General features: G+C 37.8%; 2 protein-coding genes across 4 annotated transcripts in view; both read right to left on the reverse strand.

The window, feature by feature from the left end:
* MICU3 (Mitochondrial calcium uptake 3) overlaps positions 1 to 12,834 on the reverse strand; it is a 129,048-nt gene extending 116,214 nt beyond the window's left edge. The window contains exon 1 of one of the 2 annotated variants that reach the window (XM_028181497.2): positions 12,588 to 12,834. In XM_028181497.2, coding sequence (XP_028037298.1) covers positions 12,588 to 12,794 — 207 coding nt within the window. In that variant the 5' untranslated portion in view covers positions 12,795 to 12,834. The remainder of the gene's footprint in view (positions 1 to 12,587) is intronic. The other variant, XM_028181498.2, reaches the window with a different exon arrangement.
* A 4,074-nt stretch (positions 12,835 to 16,908) lies between these two features.
* LOC114248301 (uncharacterized) lies at positions 16,909 to 19,722 on the reverse strand. 2 transcript variants are annotated; one of them, XM_089728754.1, is made up of 2 exons: positions 19,271 to 19,722; positions 16,909 to 17,596 (listed from the first exon to the last, which is right to left on the reverse strand). In XM_089728754.1, exons 1-2 carry the CDS (start codon positions 19,547 to 19,549, stop codon positions 17,021 to 17,023), a joined length of 855 nt encoding a protein of 284 aa, XP_089584880.1. In that variant the 5' UTR covers positions 19,550 to 19,722; the 3' UTR covers positions 16,909 to 17,020. The 2 variants fall into 2 exon arrangements, with proteins under 2 accessions (XP_089584880.1, XP_028037308.2); XM_028181507.2 differs by having other exon boundaries at positions 19,199 to 19,688.
* Positions 19,723 to 20,589: the final 867 nt, after the last annotated feature.

Below are 20,589 nucleotides of genomic sequence, written 5' to 3' on the forward strand. Positions count from 1 at the left end.
TCCGTTAGCATTGTATATTTTAAAAAGCATTACAACAACATTTCTGTTAAAAGGCAAAGGGATCCTGAAACAAATCAATGCCTCAAAACGTGAGATGTAACTGAGTAAATATTTAATAATAATAATAAAAAATCATTTATTGCCTTTCACATCACAGAAAATAAAATGAAATACAAATAAAAGAAAAGAAAAAAAAGAGAAAAAGGCAAAAGGAGGTGGCTCAGCTATTGCTGTTCAAGGTTGATAAATCGAACAGCGCTGAGTTTCAGTCACCCCCGTTTCCCCCTGGTTCTTTGCGGGAATGAAGGCTAATTACGTGTGTACATACTTAGAATATGGTATAAATTAGTAAAACTAGTAAATTATAAAAATTTAAGAAAAAAACAAAACAAAAATCAAATTAAATTGTGAACCCGAATACAAAACATAATAAGCACACAGTAACACTTTTACATTTGGCTTTTTATTGCCAATGTACCTGAATGCTTTAAAAATATTGTATTATAATGTTCACACAGAATGAAGCGTTTAGGGGAGAGTCCAGTATGTTGTTTGGGATTATGAAAGAAGATTGATCGAAGAAAGTGCATTTTTTTAAATTCAATATTGGTTTGGCAATTTATTGAATTGTATTTTTTTTGTGTACTATATGTAGGGTTGCGTATATAACACGTCTTTTGAATTTAAAGCCTATGTTTTTTTTTTTGGTTTCGATATCATTCTCGTCTCTCATCAATCGACCTTAATAACCAAGCCTTAAGCTATTCGCCTGCATGTAGCTAGTTGCACCCTGCCTATTTTTGCCGCGAAGTAGTAACACTTTCCGATTTGAAGGGTAAGTGGAAGGGTGGAAGTCAAAATTACGTTGAAATATTCCATTACGCAGACAGATCGGTACAGGTCAATCTGGATGCTTAACCCTTTTATTGCTGAGCCCATTTTCACATAGTAGAAATTGATAAAAGAATTTGAAAAAAAAGTACCATGGAAAAACTTTACTTAAGAAAAAATACAAAAATCAAAGTGAAATAATTTGAAATGGTTATTTATAAATATTAGTTAATAAAGCTAATTATTATTAAAAACAGGTACAGGTCGATATCTAATACCTATTTAATCAAACTTTAAAATTAGTCGGTATACTCTCTCACACTCTATGCGCATTAATAGAGAGTAGATCTATCGACGGTTCCCGCTCAAAGGCTTTATATAATCAAACTGCGAAAATAATCGGTATTCCGACGCTCACACTCTGTACGCATTAATAGAGAGTCGATCTATCGATGGTTCCTGGTCAACGGCTTAAATTTCGTTACGTAACTGTAGATAAGCAGAACGAGACCACCGTTTATCCGCCAGCACGAAACCAACAAATTATATCATTACATGGGGCAAACAGATATAATCGTAAACTATTGACCGTGCGTTTTTTCTACACATACACGCTACCTTTGTGATCGGCTTATGAATGGGCGACGCTGGTGGTCCGTACCGAGAATCGCCCTATAACTTTAAGAGAACGAGGGCAGTTTGTTTAAGGGTTGTAAGATTCTACCCTCGAATACAACAGTCTGATTTAGTTTAAATCGTGCCGTCGATATTATCTTGGATCCATTCAAGGGATCTGGTTACGCGGTATTCGTGAGTACCATTTGCCCGTTTTATTGTTTTAATTGTGTGATTGTTATCTGTGAGATTTTCTGTATACCTGTTTAATAATATTCGTCGAGTTCATGTTAGAGTTTCACCAAGAAACTATTCTCTGATAAACCAAAGCGTATGAGTGACATAAGCAGTGCATTTTTATTAAGCATCCGGACTTTTTGAATTGAAGCTTGCAATTAATTAGCCGTCGTGGCCTAACGGATAAGACGTCCGGTGCATTCATGTTGAGCGATGCACCGGTGTTCGAATCCCGCAGGCGGGTACCAATTTTTCTAATGAAATTCGTACTCAACAAATGTTCACGATTGATTTCCACAGTGAAGGAATAACATCGGGTAATAAAAATGAAAACCCGCAAAATTATAATTTGCGTAATTACTGGTGGTAGGACCTCTTGTGAGTCCGCACGGGTGGTTACCACCACCCCGCCTATTTCTGCCGTGAAGCAGTAATGCGTTTCGGCTTGAAGGGTGGGGTAGCCGTTGTAACTATACTCGAGACCTTAGAACTTGTATCTAAAGGTGGGTGGCGCATTTACGTTGTGGATGTCTATGGGCTCCAGTAACCACTTAACACCAGGTGGGCTGTGAGCACGTCCACACATCTAAGCAATAACAAAAACAAAAAAAATAAGGCCAGAAATTCAGTGAAAGTTGACATCGTTGAATCCGAAAACTCATTCTATTCTCGAATTTATTACGCGAACTTATTCCGAAACCCACAGTAGGGGACCGACAAGAACTATTTAGTATGACACACTCGGCTGTGTGTTCGACATGAAAATAATAAAAGTATTGAAACAGCAAGAAGAAGAAACATGGGTGTTTCTACAAAACAAAACGTTAGGCCGCGACGGTGTTCTCACAAGGTGCACGTCGATCGGGGGTGTTGCGTTTCACTAATTTTTATTTTGTTTTTATGTCTATACAATAAAAAATGGACTTACAATATGAAGCGTAAAAAGGCTGACTAGCATATATAGTTAGTTGCATTGAATTAATTTTATAATTTTACTAATAATTAGTACCTATGTGGTGAGTTGAAATGGTTGTATCACCATCATTTCGTTTTTACGGAGTAGAGTTCATCCACAGTGCGTCTTCAGAAGCCTTTTTTGCCACGTACTATCCGGCTTTGGAATGAGCTCCCCTCTACGGTGTTTCCCGAGCGCTGTGACATGTCCTTCTTCAAACGAGGCTTGTGGAGAGTATTAAACGGTAAGCAGCGGCTTGGCTCAGCCCCAGACATTGTTGGCGTCTATAAGCGACGGTAACCATTCGCCATCAGGTAAACCGTATGCTCGTCTGCTTATAGGGCCAGTAGAAAAATCGCCTCGGCCCGTCTAGTATGCGGTAGTTACCCGAGACCATAGACATAGTCAATACCGCCACTCCAGTTATGAAGTCTGTTGTCGCTGGAACGGCATTGTTCGCGCTAAAAGTAGACGAAGGGAAGGAAGGGCTATTAGCTACCTATTCTGTGCTAATCCATTTACTTCTCCGTTGGGCCAACCCCTTCTTAAGTCCAAAGTAGTGGTTGAACGGCCTTTATTTTTTTTATTGCTTAGATGGGTGGACGAGCTCATAGACCACCTGGTGTTAAATGGAATTATTGGAGCCCATAGACATCTACAAAGTAAATGCGCCACCCACCTTGAGATATAAGTTCTAAAGTCTCAGTATAGTTACAACGGCTGCCCCACCCTTCAAATTAAAACGCATTACTGCTTCAAGAAATATTAAATTCCTAGTTAACTGACTACATAGATTTTACTTATAGTTAGTTGATTCTGTATTTGATGTTTCATGGAAAAATAAGTCTAACTTCAATATAAATTGTTTCCTTATCCGCTGAAGCAACACGACCCAAGACCACCAACATGAGGATGTGAAACATCAAGAACAATCGAAGATCGTCACGCCTCGATGACTGAGTATAGTGATGAAAATGAGACCGCAAATCGCCCTTACAGTGATCACGGTCCTTACACTGACGGTCGTGATGTCGCAAGAATTATCGGCGTACGTGATCAACCTACGACATTAACTTTTTTTGGTTTTCCTACCTATGCAGTTAGCCTCGAGGAGTTTTGTCAGCTTCGCCAAGCTAATAGCTGAGCTCACGGTGCTCTAACCTGTAAATTTGCCAACACTAGCCCTAGCAAGAGCAGAGCTTGGCAGAATCTACCATTGGATATGAAGCGCGACCCACTGACAAGATCCGGTGAGAAACTCAGTGGGCTGTATCTAATTGAGGGTTAATTTCCCTTACATATACCCATCGTCGCATTCGACAGGTTCGACGAGAACGGTAACCGGTGCTTGACATACACAAGAGCACCGATAGTGGATTGGGGGGATCCGAAATGACGTGCGACATTATCAACCCACAAAACCTCAATCAAAAATATTTGGATAAAGGCATACAAAAAATTAAGTCATTACGTAAGCTAAATCTTTTTTTGAGCTGCTGAAATCTCGAAGATATCGGAGGAATCGAAATAAAGATAGATATTTCAAGCTCGCTTCAGGTACCGTGGGTTCGATGATGTTATAATCAGTGTCCAAGAGGGACAAATGGAGATTTTTTGTGTAAGAAGATCCTTGCCGAGTCGCTAAGCCACTGTGACAAGAATAGTATACGAGTATACAAATTTACTACCAAATTAGTCATGCCAAGCTCCATACAATATTTACGCGTAAATCATGGGCTATTTACCTTTTGACTTTCTAAACATTTTTTCAACTAGGTACATATACATATCGCCGGATGCTTGAACTTCGTCGTTTCCTCCAAGGGAGGAATACAAGAGCAGATATAACCGAATGTCGCAAAATAAACGAGGTGATCAACTGTTTCCTCATTAAAATTAATTATTCCTATGATAGTCAAACATCGAAAAATCGACGCCGGCCTATCACGCCATTTAGCAACTTACGAACAAAGAAAACCCACACGACCACAAAACCGCAGAATGTTTGCGCTATGGCGCGATGATGGCTACATCGCTCTGGATATGCCCGCGAATCTTCCGGGATACGTGACATATGTCACACCAGGAGATTACATCATCTAGTGACATCAATCTAGATCTGAAGATCAGAGGTCGTCCAAGACGGTCTACTGGTTTTAGTTACACATGCAGATTTTGGTTACAGCGCCATCATAGCACTCGTAAAATCTACTGGAGCACGAAGGGTCGTCTTGTATTCGACGCTAGCAATACTTTTTTGTGGACCAAACGTTTTATGATCATTACTGGGACAATGGGGAAAACCCGCTCGTCTGTCTCATAGATTTAACCGTCTAATGTTTTGTAAAGTATCTAACTGAAATTATACCCAATGTATGCATGGTTGTTTGTTTTATTTCGCAGTTTGCTAATTGGGTGGTTTTGGAAGATTTAAAAAAAAAACCCACTTATGTTGAACTTATGTAATAATAGCTAGCGGTATAGAAATTAATCTGTGTCACTGGTATTGCTGATGTTCGAACTAAGATAGCGATAAAAAAAAAGGCTAAACTACAGTAAATTTTCTATCCATCATGAAACATAGTATGTTTAATTAATGACAAACAAGTGATTTGATTTTTACTATTGTGTCTATATGGGATGTGCGAATTTTGGGACGTTAAAATGATTAGATGTTTTGGAAAAACTCTAATTCTCGCCATTAGTGACATTTGAAGTTGTAATTGGTAAATAAATGCAACAATTGTAGGATTAGATTGATTTAAGTAATTGATACCAAAATTATAGAAAAAGTATAGAAAAACTGACATGCCGAGAATCACGATAGAATTGATTTCAAAACAGACGTTACTTGATCATGAAACCACAAAATGAGATATTTTACAACACCTAACAGAACATAAAAGGAGTTCATTGAAACTCGTCTTCCTCCATATGACTTATATCATAAAAAGAAAAACCCCGCATAATAAAATTTCGTCGCGACCTTATCGAGCGATTGTAGTGCGTCTATTGTCAAATTAATTTGCAGTCATAGTACGTATCATCTAGGCTGGACGACCGCAATACGCTGTGTGAATTAAACATCGTTATGAATCATTCAATGATTCAATTCATTCCTGTCACTATTGATAGTGAAACGTTCAATTGATTCATTGCTTTGCATTCATAAAACAAATCAGCTAGAGCAATTAGCATATCTTTCGCGGTTAACTGACGTCAGGAATTCGACTAAATTGACAGTAAGTGCTGTTTTTAGGCATTTTCGCTTTATAAATATTAACCGCTTATATCAATTTACGTCGAATACCGTAGTAATGCTACTGATTATTAGGCATGATACTATTCCACGCTCACCGTGGATGTCGTCTGTGGTGAACACGTGTTAGGTACGTATTTATTTTGCCAAATGCGTTGCAAATTGCAAGATTTTGAACTCAGCCATAGTCGCATTGCTCGACGCGAGTTAACCATGCCCATTACCCATTTACTGCCTTTAAAATATACTACAGCAAGGCTTTTAAGATATACTACAGAAATGAGGATTAGGATGCACATTCAAAAGTTAGTACCTCTAAAAAGTTCGGAGCCTTTTAAAGGTTTAATAACGTGTATAAACTACCGCTTTTCATCGGCTGTAACCTTAATCATCCTTCTTGATAACCACTCAGGTTTTAGAGCTAGTTCAGTTCCAAACACTTCATTTTACAGTTATTAATAGAAATATTTTCAAGCCAAGTTTTGTTGAGTTAGATATTTCTAATTACGCTAAAGAACTAAAAATCCTGCCTGTTTTTATCGCGCTTCAATCATGTTTTCCAATTAGGAGGCTGTTGAAACTCTTATTTCGTCTTTTTTTATTACTTAGATAGGTAGAGAGCTCACGGCTCACTTGATGTTTAGTGATTACTATCTATAGCCGATATCTAACATCAACAACGTAAAAGCCACCACCCACCCTGAGACATGAGTTCTATATCTAGTCTATTGTCAGTTTTTACGGTACCCGGTAATGATAACGGTTGCCCGCTCCTTCAAATAAAAAGGCATTACTGCTTTACGGCAGAAATAGGCAGGGTGGTGGTACCTACCTGAGCGGGCTCATAAGAGGTCCTAACACCAGTAAGGCGGACAGAGATATTCAAATTGTAGTGTCTATCGGTTTCTGTAATAGCTTAAAGACAGGTTAACCGTCAAGTATCTTTCTACGTCTATTAATACATTACATACCTTTAGATACATTTTATTTCTTCTCTTTTCAGTTAGGTAATAAATATATGCTTGTCAAGTCACAGATAGTCCACTGTGCAGAATGTGTATGGAAGCAGATAAGACCAATTTTTTTGCCTACCTTTTTCTAGTAACCTCGAAGTACTGTACTAACTTTATCGGACGTATAGGCGAAGCTCACGGGTCTTAGCTTGGGATTTCGCTAGCATCTGCCCTAGCAAGCGCAGCGCTTCGTTTAACTGCTTAATGTGCTATGTGCTGTATAACGTATCTATTCTTTTTTATTTTTGAATACTTTTTTTTATTTTTTATTGCCCTTGCAGGCAGACGAGCATACGGCCCACCTGATGGTGAGTGATTACCGTCGCCCATGGACTTCAGCAATGCCAGGGGCAGAGCCAAGCCGCTGCCTGCCGCTTAATACTCTCCACAAGCCTCTTTTAGAGAAGGACATGTCATAGCGCTCAGGAAACACCGTGGAGGGGAGCTTATTCCATAGCCGGATGGTACGTGGCAAAAAATACCTTTGGAAACGCACTGTCGATAAACGCAGCGGTTCCAAGTAGTACGGATGAACTCTGCTCCGATGGCGGGAGGTGCGATGACAAAAAGGAGATGAGGGGATCATCTCAAAAAATTCCTCAGAGCACTCCCCATGGAACATACGGTACAAAATACAAAGGAAACCGAAGTCCCTCCGCAGACCCAGAGGTTCCAAACGATCCGTGAGAATGGGATTATCGACAATCCGAACGGCCCTCCTCTGTATGGAGTCAAATGGAAGAAGCTGGTATTTGGGAGCCCCGGCCCAGAGATGGGAGCAGTACTCCACGCGACGCCGTACTTGTGCTTTATAAAGCAAAAGTCTTTGTCCAGGCGTGAAATACCGCTTCGCTCTGTTGAGGACTTCCAGCATTTTAAAAACTTTACCTTTGGAAACTGTACCAATTTTCGCGGTATTTATTTATTTGTCACCACAGATTATATCACGTACCTGCGGTGAACTCAGATAGGTTTTACACAATGAACTATTTGCGAATGTTGTTAAAAAAAGATTTTCCTCATCGTCATCATTCCAATACTGCAATCTAATTTCATTTTTCCGGTACGACCTAACTATTTCAAACACAAATCAATTTCAATAAATAAATTGAGAAGAACATATTATCAATTTGCGTTCTTATAGGCAACAATTCGATCAATAAAAATATATAGTCCGCGTAATTAATTCAATCAAACGCAATAGAGAGCACTCGAGTGCTGCGAATTGCGATTATTGCGTACTTGTCATTTATGAGATGAGGTCAGATGCTGACTTAAACAATTACTAGAACTAGAGGTCCCGCAGTAGTCGAAATTCGACTATAATTAATTGGAATTGTAAGTTTGTACACTATTATGATTGTATTTTACACTTCTGTAATCATAAATTTCGCCAAGACTACACTATAGAAAAATATTAATAAAGACAAACAATATTTAATCTATTCTCAATTTGACAACAGACGTCAAGAACAAAAGTTTGACAATAAATAGTATGAATGCGTGTGTGCGTCAAATACATGGTATGTAGTGTGTGTAACGTTTTCTTTATTGATTTAATGTATCTTTTGTGCATTATTTAAAAAAAAATTAGCATTGTGCACTTCTTCAAGTGTGGAAGTGTGGAAGCGTGGCAAGTGTGGAAAATTGCGCGGACGGAGGAGTACCTCCGTCCGCGCAATTTTCGTAAAAAGGGATACAAAGTTCTTGCTTCACGTATTAATGTATAGAAGATATTTTATTACTAGAATATTTTATTTATTTATTGCATATGTAGCATGCCACAGTGCCACATCTAAGTCGCATTCAGGGGTCATCGGGCGCAATCGATTTTTCTTTTTTTTATTGCTTAGATTGATGGACGAGCTCACGGCCCACCTGGCCTTAAATGGTTACAAGAGCCCATAGACTTCTACAGCGTAAATACCGCCATCTACCTTGAGATATGAGTTCTAAAATCTCAGTATAGTTACAACGGCTGCCCCACCGTTCAAACCGAAACGCATTACTGCATCGTAAGCCGCTACCACTATCCTTTCTATATCTGCCGCGAATCAGTTATTCGTTCCGGCGTAAAATATTGAGGTTTCGGCTTCATATGACGATGTTGTACAACCTTTATTCACTTTTTTTCCCTACCTATGCTGATAGCTTTGAGAGGCTATGTCGGCTTCGCCATAACATGTAGGTGAGCTCACGGGGCTCAAACCGGAGTGTTGCTAACACTGGCCCTACCAAGAGCAGTGCTTCGCAGAATCTACCACCGGATCGGAAACGCGACCCACTGAGAAGATCCGGCGAGAAACTCAGTGGGCTGTCTGTGGGTTAATTCGCTCGTCGAGCCCTTCGTCGCAAGCGACGGGTTCGACGAGGACGGTGACCGGCGCTTGTGGTATTTAAAAGCACCATTAATGGATCGGGAGGATCCGTAATGACGTGTTATATTCACGTCGTGTATGACCCACGCTTAACATAAAGCGAATAATGAACGCCAATAAATCACTAATATCGAGTGCAACCTTAATTACAGGATAGGGGCGACAGTAAAAGCCGAACAAACAAAACAAAAGCTAAAGGAGTCCCATTACTGTATCAGTGATATAGCTGTCGTACGACAAAAAGTCGACAGGTCTAAAGTCCGCGCACCGCGTTTAGAGGCGGCCACAATCATTCAACTGTCTTATTAAACACTCGCCACCCCGGGGGGACTCGTTAAGTCGTTTAACACGTGTTTAGTTAAAAAACGAAGGCTCTAGGGATAGGGTTGCTTGGCGTTATTGAAACTCACGCGTTTAGATGTTCGTTTTAAAATTGTCAAGCGTTCGTTGTTATTTCGTCAACCGTTTTACCGTGAACTGACCCATAGACATAGCCCACTGAGTTTCTCGCCGGATTTTCTCAGTGGGTCGCGTTTCCGATCCGGTGGTAGATTCTGCGAAGCACGGCTCTTGCTAGGGCTAGTGTTAGTAACGTCCTATGGTTAGAGCCCCGAGAGTACACCTACTTGCTTGGTTACGCTGGCATAGCCTCTCAAAGCTACCGGCTTAGGTAGGTTATAAAAAAAAGTTAACCGACCTGAAAATAAGGAGGTGGTTCTCAATTTGACTGTTTTTTTATGTGTGTTACCTCCTATTTTTCTAGGTGAACCCATTTCGGTGATCCATTAGATTTTATCAAGTATGACTGGTTGTTTTTGAGTTTTGCTTCTTATTGTATATTTACATGACTTCCACTAAATCGATGATATGTATGAATGTATTTTTATTTTAGTTTATTAAAGTCGGTTTTTACTTTTGTTGAAATTTTGTAGTTTTATAATTAAATTAGTCTCGCGGAAACCCTAGTAGCAACAGAGCAGTTTTTTTGGGCGATTAATGGTGCTTACCATGCAGCGCTTATAAATTATTTTTATTCCGAATCCAAATTAGATCGAAATTAGAGTTTCCGTTCAGAGCAGGCTTACAAAAACTTAGAAATCGTTAAAATTTCATTTAAACTCCAAATTTTGCATATACTCGTCTTTAACACAATGATAGTACTTAATTAGCGATTGAAAATATTCAGAAAGCCAATAAAACACATACACAATATAATTACGGAGTAAACTGTAGCGCAGTGACAGCCCTTGAAAGTCGAAATGTCCTATTCTCACGTCGCGCACTCGAAATTAATCGACAAGCATTTATATTAGATCTTGGGAATCTGTAATGAGTACATTATCGTGGAATAGCTGGCCGTGGTCATAGTTGCAATGCGGGTGGCTTCAAATGTCAAAGTTTTTTTTTTTACAAAGGGGACGAGTCCTGTACAGCCCAAAAGAATGTCCGATATTGTTTTATTTATAACACGTCTGAAAGCGTTTTTTTGGTTGACTTCATTCCCGCAAATTGAAGTTCGTATAAGTCGCGTGCTCTTGGCGGGAATCCGTGTGTATTGTTTTATTTATTCTTATATTAGTGTCTAGTTAGTAATAATCGTGGCTTACTAACCGTTTAACATACAGATGTTCGCAGGAACAAGTGTGGGAAAATGAAACAGAGTCGCTGGAAGTGATTTCTCGGGTTAATCCAGAACTATATCTGATGCTTCGGTGAATTCTCATTACTTTACTGTGTTTTTATTTTATTTTATCATCGTCTCGTTCGATTTATAACATATAAAACAAAATTTTGTGGCATTTCAATTTTCAAACAAAGTTCGTATATACTCGTAATAACGATAATCATAATGTGCGATACATTCATACGAGTTGTCTGCGTCTAGGGCATATGTGGAACCTGAGGGTCAGTAGAAGTTGGGTGCGAACTCTGGGCCTAAGGACTTTTTAGGGCCCTACCCACTAAGCCATTCCCCTTGCACTCCACCACCCAAAGCTTGATCTCGAACCCTGGCTGAGTAGCAGGGTTCCCGCGGTACAAGACTACAACGAGACTCGTGGCGCCGCGCCACTGCCAGGACTCGTAGCCGGCGGGCAACGTAGCCACGTCGGCAGCGACAGGTCTGGTCCTATCTTCGCGCCGAGGACGCAGTGCTGCTCCGCAATAGGAGGGCAGTAAGTGAGATTGTGCTCCGCCGTGATCTTATCGCAGCCACTGCGGTGGGGGCACTCCGGTGTTTAATCCCTCCGGGCGACCAGCTGCAGGTAGCGGTCGAAGCAGCCGTGTTCTGGCGTGGTGGTACAACGGCTTCTCGACCGTTCTAATCGGACCGCATTACTGGTTCACGGCATAAATGGACAGGCTCGTGGTACGTACACGTGCAGGCTTACAGAACACCCAGTATCTTAGCTATGTACCAAAATAAAATACTAATAAAAAGTAATTTTACAGTCAATAAATAGAAAATAAAACTTTAAGCAGCACTATGTTCAAATATTGACGAATAATATAACTTAGTCATTCGTGACTATATTAACTAAAGTATTCCATACATCATACTTAATATTTTAATTGCACCTAAAATCGTGACTATTTTGGAAAAATCTCCAATTCATATTCAATAAATAAAATTTTGACGGAAAATATTTAATGGTATAGCGATCCCTTAATAAATAGACATCGGCTATCTTGCGATAGAAAATAGGGTGATAATAATCATAACCTATGCCTCAACTTGACCTAAAATCTTGTATCTGTGACAGATAAATATAATAACATAGTTACACAATTGCTCGTCTTCCGGTAGTATGTCTCATTGTATCGGTTTGATAATGTTTCACGTAAGTTAATAAAAGTGATTTTATCTCTAGCAAAAGTAAACAAAACAATTATTGGAGTCTACTAGAGAACAATATGTAAGAAAAATAAATATATACATACTAGGTACGTATTATCCAGAAAATGCGTAGCGTAAAGTATTTTATGTTTATGTTAAATCAAAATAATTTAAAGGAATAAATTCTGCAAAACAATAAATCCTGGACGAAGTACGGCAACAAGGAATCTTGAATACGATTTCCGAACGAATAGTAACTGTCAAATAATCCGTGCTCATCGAGCTTGTCACTGAGCTATTTATAAACAAACTACCACTGCGGCTGCGCGAGTAGCGAAATTCATGACATAAATATTGCTTAATTGTCTTTTATCGTACACATAATGTGAGTAGCGTCCGATTCTACCCAGCATAGTCAATATAAACAAACCCACATGTAGACAAAAAAGGAAAACAGACTTACCTTCGCCTTGAGCGCGTAAACGGTACTCGAATTGCTGTAGTAATTCGTTGTATAAAACACAACACCACCGCCAAATATACACGCGCACGTTGTTAGGGCTTTAGAAAAAGATTTATTACACTTCACATGGCCTAAATTACGGGTAAAAATCGGCGTAAATTGAACAATTTTGAATAATTTGCAAGAAGTACGGCCTAAGGTCGCCATGTTGGTAGAACAGCTGATTCTAGTGTGCGAAAGTGACGTAGTTATGAGGAAGTGAGAAGGATTGATGTTTTGCGCATGCGCAAATACGATAATTTTTTGCATGTTGGTATGGTTTGTGTGTGTGGCGTATTCAGCGGACTAGGAAATGATTTTAATTTACATATTATCATGCTTGCGAATACACACATCGATAGGTAGTGGTTTCCTTGACAAAGACAAACACTCAAGGTCAAATGATGATGGTGGTCTCTTGAATCAAAATTAATGTTAAAATTGAAGTAAGAACATGTAATTAATTTAAAATAATACTCATTATTATTAGTTTATTGTAATGTACCTAATACAATGTACTTTTTTTTGGTTTTCGTAAAATTTTAATTACGTATTTACTCTGGCCTGTTTTGTTTTGAAGAGTTTTCGCGAATTTATAAATGTAATCCTAACTTTTCATTCAACTTACATTTTTATCGCTACTCGCCCTATGACCGTGAACTCTAACGATATGTCATTGTTAAACTAGGAAGTAAAATGATGTAAAACATTATATAATGTTTAATGACATGTTAATTGATCGACCTCGCGGCGGAGCGCCGATATCGGGCGCGCCTTTCAAACCGAAGTTTCCGGCTCAAGAAAACCACTGCTAAGTTTTCAGGACAGTTCAGTTTTTAAGAATCTTGATACCTATTGATTATCACCTCCATTATTATAGTTAATCTGTATAGCTGAACATAGGATTGTTCCAATGTTGCCCACTGCCACTCAACGTCGCAATCCTTCCACTTCGATAAAGCGGCACGACACGAGCACCCTCTCATCGTGACCGCCGGTAACTACATTCCCGATCCTGCGGACAGAATGGAAAGCAGTCGACGTCGCCCAAAACACGTCATCTCGGATCCTCCCGATCCACTAACGGTGCTTTTAGGTACTTCAAGCACCGGTCACCGTTGTCGTCGAACCCGTCGCTTGCGACGAAGGGCTCGACGAGTAAATTAACTCTCAGACACAGCCCACTGAGTGGGTCGCGTTTCCGATCAGGTGGTAGATTCTGCGAAGCACGACTCTTGCTAGGGGTTCGTGTTAGCATCGTCGTCAGGTTTGAGCCCCGTGAGCTCACCTACTAGCCACGGTTACGCTGAAATAGCCTCTCAAGGCTATCAGCTTAGGTAGGAAAAAAAAAAGCAATCCTTTGGGCTATATCGGTAACCATGGTTTTCCTGCGAATCTCCTCATTTCTGATTTGATCTCGTAGGGAAAATTCATATTATCACGATGTTCTATATTTTTTTCGAAGCTTATTGTGTTCCGTATGCTTAATTACCACAATCCTGCCTGTCTGTACAAATCAGTCGTGTATTCTTTGAACAATAGAAAGGATGTAATGGTGACTCGAACTAAATGGCCTTAGTAAGCGATTGCATTTTGTTAATATAGCTAATATTTATTTTGTAGTACCTAGCCCTGGAAAATTACTGGGAATTTGTCGAATCATTGACTCTCTTCTGACGCTTGCCTAGCACCTTAACCTTTTTTTTTTATTGCTTGGATGGACGAGCTCACAGCCCACCTGGTGTTAAGTGGTTAAGTAATGTGTAAGTTTACCTTATATTGTATTTAATTTTTACCATATTAAACAGACCCTATGCGCAACGTGTGTCCGATCTAAAAATTCCGCTGTGTCCTCCTCGATAGTTTCTTTAAAAAATTAAAGCAAAAACCATTTTTATCTCCTTTTTGATTTTTGCGTTTGCATACTTTTGTTGACTCTCCACACTACCTATGTCATCACTATTAGAATCTGTTTTACAGTTTTCTATGATTTATTTTGTCAAAATTAAATGTAATACGGAGAGCGCGTTAGTTGTTCCAAGCAGTTGAAAACTTATTTTATTAATTTGGCGCCAAATAATAATGGGGTGATAGTTAAAATAATATATTAAAAAATATTTATTATGAGGAATCTATAAGACATAAGGAGACAATTGACGGTAGCGTAGCTTATAAGACAATATCAACGAAAAATGGCGCTAATATTTTTTTAGGTTAGGAACAATGAAACCCAACATTTTGTACAATGAAATCCAACAGTGGATTCGTCGGTTGTCACAATTACGAAATAGACACCGATTGAACAATGCTCATCAAACACGGTGTCTCATATTTAAAACATGAACACCAATTATCCAGAGCCAAACGACCCAAATTCTTCACGCCATTTGTTTTATTAGCAACACTCACAAGCACTAGGCATTTTAAACTGCTAATGTTGCATTAATGTCCTAGTTTTCTATCTCGCTCCTTTGTTTCTTGGGTGTTTGTTAGTGAAAGGGATAGAAAGTAATTGCTGTCGTGAATCATACTCAGTGCGTGCATTCATTTAGTAATGTAATACTGCTTTTCTTTGTAGATGTAGAATCGCTTCCTCGTTTGAAATTATATCATCTTTAAATGAGATTGTTTATTGGCTTTCATTAGGTTTTTAATTATATTTGGCTATTTTTAGAATGCTTCCCTCATAAAATTTTATAAATAAATGAATGACGTATTGTATGGATCGGAGTGCTGGACTACGAAAGTGATGTACCTAAGAAATAATAATGCATGCGGTAGAAATGCGAATGTTAAGATGGATGCGTGGAATAACAAGAATGGATGAAATTAGAAATTAGTTTTTAAGGGGAAGTCTGAAAATTGCGCCAGTGACAAAGAAAATATAGGTAATGTTATCGTGGCATGGGCATGTTATGTTACATAGATAGGTGAACAAACTATTGGGTCTTAACGTAAATGCCGCCATATTGAGACACGAGTTTGATACGAATGCACCGGGCGTTGTATCTAACAGACCACGACGACTTCAAAGTTTTTCTTTAAGTATCAGCAAACTGTACAAATATTGACTCATAAAGTTCTACATACACGCAGAGTATTAAACCAACAAACAATCATGACGTAAACGTTGAGACGCTCAGTGCGTGTACCTACGTGCCGAGTGTTGCCAGTAAATCGACGTTCAAGAAACTTGTATGTAGTTATTAAATTTTCCGAGTATTATTAATCTTCATTAACAGATATTGTCTATTCCGCTCATACGTTCCGGTTAGAACAAGAGGGCCGTTTTATATTATTAAGGTTTCAAGTTAATTTTTTAATATAGATTGCGGCGTTTACGGTGTTGCCTAGGAGCTGCTTTAATTTCGCAACGAATGCGGCGTAATGCAGTCTTCACAATAAAAAAATCGACACATGTAAAAGCTTTGACGCAGTCAACGGGCGTCAAAAGCTATACATAGTCGTTAAAAATTCCTTCAATGTACTTTGACACTTTATGTCAAGGTCGGTGTCATTCTCTTTATGACATGAATTCGTCGTAGCCTAAATGATAAGACGACGGGTGCACTCGTATCGAACGATGCGACCGCACGTGTTCGAATCCGCCGGCAGGTACGAATTTTTCAAAGTAAATACCCAACAAATGTTCAGGAATGAGTTTCACAAATCTATGTTGGCGTAGGTAAATACTTATTAACACATGTTTATTAAGAAGCAATGTGTAATAAACATCAAATTGCAAATTTTGAATTTAATTTATTTACAGCTTAGGTAACTGAAATTTTGAACCACATGGATAGGTAGCATGATACAACCTATTTGCTGTAAAACTCTTATTTGCTCCAGTCTTAAGACCTTAAGGATGGAAAAGCAGTTGTATGATCCTCTTTAGACAGAGTTTTCATCTCAAGATGGGTGACTGGACTCATATTGTGATGTCAGAGGGCTTTGGTAACCACAGCAAAGTGGTCGTTCAGCATTAAACAAACATACTTAAATTTCAAAGGTAACAAACAGTGCGATTCGTGTTGCATAGCTACAGACTTTATTTAGGTCAAAAGGTCGAAACAAAGGGTAAAATGTAAAAAACATCAAAGGTAAAAAAAAATCAAAGCACCTCATAGTTATGCGCGGTAGGCAGCAGCTTGTTTCTGGCCCTGGCATTGCTGAAGTCCATGGGCGACGGTAGCCACTCACCATCGGGTAGGCCGTATGATCGTCTGCCTACAAGGCCAATAAAAAAAAAAGTTACACATTCAGGACGAAAAGAACGAAAAAATTCTATTTACAAGCTCTTTATTAATTAATAAATTTAAAAATGTCTTCAAACAGCGAATTCTAACAATGGCAATACTCATTCCAGAAATTATAGTCCAACGTGTAAAGCAATACTATTCGGTTTCCGCTTCTAAAGTCTCACTCTCTAAACATTGATTTTCGTTACTGTCATGCAGTACTTGTTCGTTAATCGAGTCTTGGGCAACAAACTCCACTGTACAGCTCTCCGATGTATTTGTTTGAACAGAGTGCATTAAAACTCGTTTAACTGAATCTGCACTGTCGTACATTCCATACTCTGCTTGCCATAATATAGTTGTGATTAACTGCTGAAGATTCCCTCGTGTTTTTGGCATTTTAAACTTCCTTAGTTTATTTGCGATGTACTCTCCAAAGACTGTATATTCATCCTGACGTTTAGATTCTTCATAAATTATTTTCCGCTCTGACTTTGGTGCTACGTAGAATCCTGGCAAACCAGTTGGTGATTGCACTTCTCTTTTGATCTGTCTGTATTTCATTTTCTTGCGTTTCGGTTTCGGTTCGTATGTTTCAATGTGTGTGATTTCGTATGGATCATCAACGAGCCAGTCTTCATCGGATTGTTGGCTACCGTGCATCTGTTTCACCAAATTTATTGTAGCATCGTTGTCTTCCTCCTCCAGGTCGGAGTTCTCTAGCACATTCACCTGAAATTTTATTATGTTAAGAGACAAAACAAATACACAAAAATACACAAAATAAACTCAAGAGTCCTATTGGGGTCATCAGTCATATCAGTAATTTAATCTTACAGCAGGTACCTAACTTTTTGAGTGAACTGTTCAGTTATTTTAGTAAATTGAATGCCAAAAGATTGTTAAGCTTAATGTATAAAATAACAACAACAAACAATGTCTTCTGGACTCATGCAGATGAGTCCGACACATCTGTGAATTTAAAATTATGCTCTTCAGTCAGACGCCTGAACAAATGAATATTCATTTAGAAATGTCTTTTTTAGTTCTTGCCATTTGTTGAGTGGTGAAATTTGAAGAAGACATTGATTTTAATTAAGTACAATCGTCAGCACTATGATTTCATAGAAACAACTATAAATTTTGATTTGTCTGCTAGGGTTTTTTAAGATGCAATAGATCTCAACCTCAAGCTATAACAATCTTTTTGTAGTCATAAAGTGCTCCGGTAACTACTTAGCATGAAGAAAAGTAAGAGTCTGTCTGCTCATGTAAATAAGTGGCTAGGTATGTGGTGTTAGCTTAAAATACAAACATGAAATATAATGAGCAGAAGTCTTCTCTCCGATTACTAGTTCACAGAAATTTCAAGCCCCTTCACATCCCACTTATTTCGACTTTGTCAAAACAGACATATACAGTTCATGTGAAACTTCAACCCTTATAGTCTTAGTAGTAGTAATAGTAATCTTGTGATATCTATTTAGAAATGTTTCAGTTAGCACTTAATACCATCTGCATATCTGTTCATCACAAGAATAAGTTTTGCAGAGTTCGTCATCATATCATTGGCTAGGTGACTCCCATTGGTATACAAAGGCTGGTTATGGACCAATTTTGCATGATTGTAGAAAGAAGAAAATATATAATTTCTTTTTGTAATCTCTAAAGAAAAACATATTATTAAGCGAGTCAATTTTTAAATGTAAAATTAAATAACTAGTGTTGAAATTATTAACTAGTGTTTAGGTAAATTGAATTATCAACAAGAAACATTTAAGATTAATATTTTATAATTTAAAAGTTGTATGTCAACAAATCTTAAACTTATTTAAAGTTTTGAACTTTCAAAATAAAGGTTACCTTCATAAATGCCACTTTAATATGTTTCTAGTAACATTATAAATCAATACAGACAAAACTTTATTTAGGTAACAAAATAAAACTATGTATGGAACTTAGTGCATATGGGTAATCATTAAAATTCACTACGTGTATTATTTAAAGTATGATATTTCTTAGTTTTTGACAATTTTAGTAAATGTATAACGACCACGTGTGAACAATGAGTTTCCAATTCACCGTAAAAACAGCAACACTCAAAATTTGTTCATAAATAATAACCTCAACATTAACTTGGATATTTTGAACGATTTTTTGCAGCTAATCGATTTTATATTATTCAAAATAAATGGTTTTATCAATTTGTGACGTATTCGGAACAGACCTTCGAATCGATAAAATAAATCGATCGATGGGTCGTGATAAGCTGATAAGGTTACCAAAATAACCAATTGTTTGGGAAATAGTAGCATAACATAATATTTTAGGTACCCGCTGAATGTCTATCGTAGGCATTGTTCCTGTTGATTCTTCGTTATTATCAATTGATACTGAATAACGTACATTTTTGCTTCCTCGGGGTGTGTATTTTCTTTTCTGCGGCGTTGATGAAGATTGAATTGAATCACCGTCTTCGAAACGAAAATTTGATTCGTCCAATGTCCCATTTTGTGTTAATTCCCACTGTATTGGATGTTTATTAGTCAAATGTACTCTGAGATTTGTTGTATTACCGAAGTATTTGTACTGATTCTCACACAATTTACACACAACCGAGACGCACCTCTTATTCTCTTCAATACGCTCAAAAAATCGCCACACAACAGATGATACTTTCTTCATATTGTTATCGATTCGAGATTGATAATCAGTTTGCCGCCTATTTCCCGATGATTATTGAAACGAGAACGATTATGACCGTGTATCGAGTAGAAAGCAATGCGAGTTGAATTTCAGTCAACAAAATGGCGAGAATCGAGCGCGCATCGATAGCAGTGACGCCACTAGTTCACCAATTATGATTCGTTCCGTTGTACAACTTCGATCCTAAACCTACTTGAAAAGAATTAGCTCTTAACATCAAAGAAATAAAGGTTATACTGCTAGCATTTGAGTTGGGATTTCACGCAAAGAGTAAATCTATCTCTTTTACTCGTGAAGTCTTACATTTGTATCCTCTCTGTTTCGCGTAATATGGTTGGTTGATGATATGTCATTTTTAAGGGTATCCAACATTAAAATCGTGGAGTTTTAAACGACGCAGCGATTTTTTATAAAGCAAAGGGATTCTACTTAAGAAATACCTACCAGATTTTTACATGTATCGGGTATCATGTAATTGAACAGGGTAAGTTAAAAACAAATGCTATGTTTTACTGGATTATCGGAAATATTACAAATTAGCTAATATTTATTATCATATTTAAAAAAAAGGAAAATTATAATGAAACTTAAATTTATAGTTGTGTTTTATTGTCGTGTTATTGATAATGTTTAAGTATATTTAATAAAAAGTCATTATAATTTTGAATAGCTTAAAAAATAGTATATCGTCAATAAACAATGTGCACATTTTACGGTTTTTTTTGGTACGAAGTTCGTTATGGGACGATGCGGAGGGGTACCCTAGCCGGGAAAAAACGTCCGTAACGTAAGATTTTTTTTTAGTAATGCATACAATGTACGACTTAACTTTGTAATAACGTTCAAAAAATAACATATTTTTTTATTATATATTTTTTATTGATCATTGTGAATAAAATGAAGTTGATAACTTTGTAGTTTTATTTTATTTTTATCAATAAAAAAATCATAATAAAAAATGTATACCCGAATTATTATTTTCTTTATACCTCGAATAGAACTTAAAATTTATATTTTTA

The sequence above is a fragment of the Bombyx mandarina genome, chromosome 07 (genome assembly GCF_030267445.1).
Source record: "Bombyx mandarina strain Sakado chromosome 07, ASM3026744v2".
Taxonomy (NCBI): Eukaryota; Metazoa; Arthropoda; class Insecta; order Lepidoptera; family Bombycidae; genus Bombyx; species Bombyx mandarina.

Excerpts from the sequence above, each read along its gene's own strand:
- LOC114248301 (XM_028181507.2), bottom strand. The coding sequence starts at position 19,549 with ATGAAGAAAGTATCATCTGTTGTGTGGCGATTTTTTGAGCGTATTGAA. Across the intron at positions 17,597-19,198 it reads CTACGATAGACATTCAGCGG|GTGAATGTGCTAGAGAACTC; the intron begins GTACCTAAAATA and ends ATAAAATTTCAG.